This window comes from Dendroctonus ponderosae, unplaced genomic scaffold, assembly GCF_020466585.1.
Source record: "Dendroctonus ponderosae isolate FM_Combo_2020 unplaced genomic scaffold, Dpon_F_20191213v2 Dpon_F_20191213_7, whole genome shotgun sequence".
NCBI lineage: Eukaryota > Metazoa > Arthropoda > Insecta > Coleoptera > Curculionidae > Dendroctonus > Dendroctonus ponderosae.
The window spans coordinates 4333-9273 of record NW_026018916.1 but is presented as its reverse complement, the minus strand read 5'-3'; the positions used below and the strand labels follow the sequence as shown (position 1 = coordinate 9273).

The 4941-nt window shown below is 39.9% G+C and overlaps 1 protein-coding gene across 1 annotated transcript; it reads left to right on the top strand.

Annotated features, from left to right (window-relative positions):
- LOC125505203 lies at positions 1 to 4553 on the top strand. The gene is made up of 5 exons (XM_048668533.1): positions 1 to 80; positions 3302 to 3480; positions 3530 to 3676; positions 3728 to 3937; positions 4053 to 4553. Exons 1-5 carry the CDS (start codon positions 48 to 50, stop codon positions 4330 to 4332), a joined length of 849 nt encoding a protein of 282 aa, XP_048524490.1. The 5' UTR covers positions 1 to 47; the 3' UTR covers positions 4333 to 4553.
- The last annotated feature ends 388 nt before the right edge of the window (positions 4554 to 4941 follow it).

The following is a 4941-nucleotide window of genomic DNA, read 5'->3' as shown; positions in this document are numbered from 1 at the left end:
TTTAATGGGGTTTTCGATGTTGCAGGAGCAGCGACTTCTTGGGATGCATGTCGTTTGATGTGGAGGATGCACTTGGCAAGGTAAGTGAGCCAAACGGTGCAAAACTGGCCGGTTTTTCTCATTTTAAATCTCGATTTATTAAATGAGGCAACCGTGGAAAACTCTTCCGGTTCCGACACCTGTTTTCCCATATTTTCCTATGAACATTTCCGGTGGAAGACGCGCGTTACGTGCTAAACACTTGCGTGTCGAAAGAAGTAAAAAATATTACCCTCAGCGCCATTATTCACTTCGTTTTTCGCCGGTGGAATATTTGCTTAGGAATTATTTACAATTAAGCCAAATGGGGTTGCACTATTTGCCAAGTTCGTATTGATTAAACCCGACATCGCACATGTTTGATTATTTTCAGGCACTTTTTATAATCCTTTTCCAAATTGGTAACTTTCCGCCCGCTACAAATTATATATAAAGGGAAATTTTAGTTATTGTTTGCTAAACAAGTTGATTTGGATACAATTCATATGAGCGCTGAAACTGGCGAAATCAGGCTCCAAATGTTGCGTTTTCCAGTCTGGAAAGCGTCGTTAAACTGGAAATTGTCTTCCGGCCGGGCTCTAAAATCGCGATTCATGCGGAAATTAAAGAAGCTTGGTTTCATCCAGTTCAGCAGTTGTGCCATCATTGATTTCTGCACTTCGGTGATTTTTCAGCCCGCTTTCCAAAATGATGGATTTTTGAATACAGTTTGGGTCAGCAATGAAAATCTGGACGGAAACACGAAGATTACTTGGAGACAACGCGATTAAGATCGTTTATCCAATTTGCTAAACGGGATTAGAACAAATCGAATTTAGCGAGCTTAGCAATAAGCTGGAAGGTTGTGTGATTTATTTTATAATGGGCGGGCAAATTTTAGTAGGGAAAGTCCATTGAATCGCTAGAATTGAGTGGATTTTACCACTTTAAGCCTCAGAGGTTGTGCAATAGACAGTGATTAGAAATTATGAAAAGGGCGCGAACATCTGGGTGAAAATTGATTTTGAGACTCGTACTCGTACGAATAAAATTCGCAAAAATTCAGATTTACTGCTATTTGAGTGGAAATTTTTGCAATTTATGCTTCGAGTGGCGATTGCAAGTGGCTACTTGCACCATAATGAAAATTAGCAATTTTTAAAGGACGGCGAACATCTGTGCGAAAATCTTAAGGTAAAATTTAAGACATTTTGAGAAAATGTCCAGTTTTTAAAAAAATCGACCTGCACCATTGGAAAAATTTCGTCTAAAAATCAAAATTTACATGCGTGTTTTTTGAGCTCAATCGATTCCTTTCGACGTAAGAAGGTCAGAAATGGGCATTTATAAAGTGTTTGGATGAATAATAAGGAAGAAATCGTCGGCTAAAGATCCTGAACGCTCATAAAACGCTTAAAATGTGCCGAAAATGTCTATTATTTCGGATTTGAAACTTCTAGCATGTTTTTCAATGAGTTCGATGCATTCATCGTGTCCGTGAGCTGAAAATGATGCAAAATTTAAGACATTTTGTGAAAATTTCCAGTTTTTTATAAAAATCGACCCCCACCCTTGAAAAAATTTCAACTTTTTTTCAAATTTCAGCTCGATCGATTTCTTTCGACGTAAGAAGGCCACAAATGTTCATTTATAAAATGTTTGGGTCAAAAATAAGGAAGAAATCGTCGGCTAAAGATCGTGAACGCTCATAAAACGCTTAAAATGTGCCGAAAATGTCTATTATTTCGGATCTGAAACTTCTACCATGCTTTTTAATGACCTCGATGCATTGCTCGCGTCCGTGAGCTGAAAATGATGTAAAATTTGAGACATTTTGAGAAAATTTTAATTTTTGGAAAAAATCGACCTCCACCCTTGGAAAAATTTCGACGAAAAAATTAAAATTTCACATGCGTATTTTTTGAACTCAAACGGTTCCTTTCGACGTAARAAGGTCAGAAATTTGCATTTATAAAGTGTTTGGGTCAAAAATAAGGAAGAAATCGTCGGCTAAAGATCCTGAACGCTCATAAAACGCTTAAAATGTGCCGAAAATGTCTATTATTTTGGATCTGAAACTTCTAGCATGTTTTTCAAAGAGTTCGATGCATTCATCGTGTCCGTGAGTTGAAATTTATGTAAAATTTAAGACATTTTGAGAAAATTTCCAGTTTTTCAAAAAATCGACCTCTATCCTTGGAAAAATTTCGGCGAAAACTGAAAATTTTACATGCGTGTTTTTTGAGCTTGATCGACTCCTTTCGACGTAAGAAGGCCACAAATGTGCATTTATAAAGTGTTTGGGTCAAAAATAAGGAATAAATCGTCGGCTAAAGATCCTGAACGCTCATAAAACGCTTAAAATGTGCCGAAAATGTCGATTATTTTGGATCTGAAACTTCTAGCATGTTTTTCAAAGAGTTCGATGCATTCATCGTGTCCGTGAGTTGAAAATTATGTAAAATTTAAGACATTTTGAGAAAATTTCCAGTTTTTCAAAAAATCGACCTCCACCCTTGGAAAAATTTCGGCCAAAACTCAAAATTTTACATGCGTGTTTTCTGACCTCGATCGATTCCTTTCGACGTACGAAGGTCACAAATGTGCATTTATAAAGTGTTTGGGTCAAAAATAAGGAAGAAATCGTCGGCTAAAGTTCTCTCTAAAGAAATCGTCGGCTAAAGAAAATGTCTATTATTTCGCATCTAAAACTTCCARCACGTTTCTCRAAGAKTGCGATGCATTCCTCGAGTCYGTGAGCTRAAAATGATGCAAAATTYAACACATTTTGAGAAAATTTCCAGTTTTTCAAAAAATCGACCCCCRCCCTTGGAAAAATTTCGGCCAAAAATCAAAATTTCACAWGCGCGTTTTTTGAGCTCAATAGATCCGTCCTTTCGACGTAAGAAGGTCASAAAGATGAATCTACCTTYAATGGACCGCATTTTGCATTCCTGTTGGCGCCGGGCTCGTCAAGAAAAGTGCGGAGCTACTTTTAGCCCAAACGCGAATACAATTACCGATTAAGCGCTAAAAATAAAATCAGGAAAAACTGGGCTAATGGAAAACCCCGTTGACGCTAAAAATGAAAATCTCCTTCATACACCTTGCGCCAATACTTCTATATCGCGCAAACCATTCAACTGGAAATCGATGAGCGTCATCTCATCAGCCCGTTTATGCAATTGATGCCTTTGCTTCTTTTGAACTAAATCCCTTTTTTAAACTAAATTTTAAGCTAAATTTTAAAAAAGGACTTACCATCTTTATTGGGCTTTTGCAGGGCATCGAAGGCTCCTACCGACTGCTGCCGCAAGGCGAAGGCCGCTTGAACCATGCGGCGATAACCAATGGCCTAATTGAATCCTCGAGCAACATGGGCGAGAATAACCAGGAAAGTTGTGCGGAAAGCGTCCTTGAAGAGATACTAAGTCTGGACGGGATTGAGACTGAACTGAAACGGTTAGTTCAGCAGTAGGGAAGTTTTCCGAGTTCCAACAGTCTGTTGCAGATCAACGAACAAAACCGTGCTGAGCGAGCAGCAGAAGCATGCAGACGAGCATCTGTTCCTGCGGTATTTGGAGCTGGATCCAATCGAAGGTCCAGACGCTATTCCTGCTGCCATGCAGCGGAAGGCCACCGGGAACAAGTTCGGCAGGTAAGAGGGAGGAGTTGAAGGTTTCTTCGGGTGCAAAGAGTTGATTTGCAGGACGCCGTTCACTCAAACTAAGAGGCTGATTCGGCCGGCCAAGTCGGGGTTTGGCTTCTCGGTCGTCTGGACGCACCCTCCCCGGATCGAGCGGGTGGAAAAGGGGCTGCCGGCCGAAAGGGCTGGAATCCTGCCAGGCGACTATATAATTTTCGTGGATAAACACAACGTTGTTATGATGCCCGAGATTGATATTCTCAACCTCATTAGGTGAGTGTTTAACCAGTTAATCATTCACCAGATGGCAAATTGCCGTTAGCTCACACCTAACTTTACGCTTAGTGGCACGGACGGAAAATTTGCATGATTGATGGCATGGTTTCAGATCCTACGGAAGTCAATTAACATTGGAAATATTCCGAAGAAACCCCTCGCGGAATGGTTCAGTGCCCAACGTCCATCAGAAAACCGCCACTCTGGTAGCGCCCAGTTCTAGAACAAACAGCAATTTGAACCTTCCAGGTGGCACTCCAGTAGCTTCGGCGCTTCGCAGGCCCTCCACTGTTTGTTCAACAAACACTACCTCCATGGACTATCGCAGGAGAAAATTGAACCTTCCCCAAGTGACCTTCAGCTCGGAGGTGGGTGATGGCCTTATTGTTTAACGCGGCCTTCTCTTGGGGCCTGGGAAAGTGATTTTTGATTCTGCTTGAGTTTTGATGCTGTTGGTATGAGGGGGAGGATAAGCGTTTCTATGCGTAGTGAAGCGGTGGGTTGAACTGAAAGAGACAACAGGAGTTCAAAAGGTTTTTCTATTCGAATGAATCAAAAAGTGCCATTTTGCGAACAGAAGCGATGATCAAAAAGAAGCACAGTGTGCGACAAAGTAAATGTGACACTTTGAACTTGCCACTGTCATTATATATTTTTTAGTATTTTTATTTCAAAATAACCGAAATGCTTTTTTAAGGAATTACGTAGGTTTATCAACAACTATTGATCCTATTTTCAAGTTTACTTACAATTTGTAAATTATACCTTTGTTACAAGTTCAGTCTCATAATCGTTTTAATGCCCTACTTATCTACTTTTGCGATGTTGTCACACGTAAAACACGATCTTTTTAAGAAGCGCAAATGTCATGCAGAGTATGCAACATGCATACACCATCCCAAGACCACTGGTGTTTCAAGTTGAAAACAATATTTTAAATATGAAATCGATGCATTTTATTATTCGTGCAATCTTTTATTCGAATAAAAAATAGTGTTCGA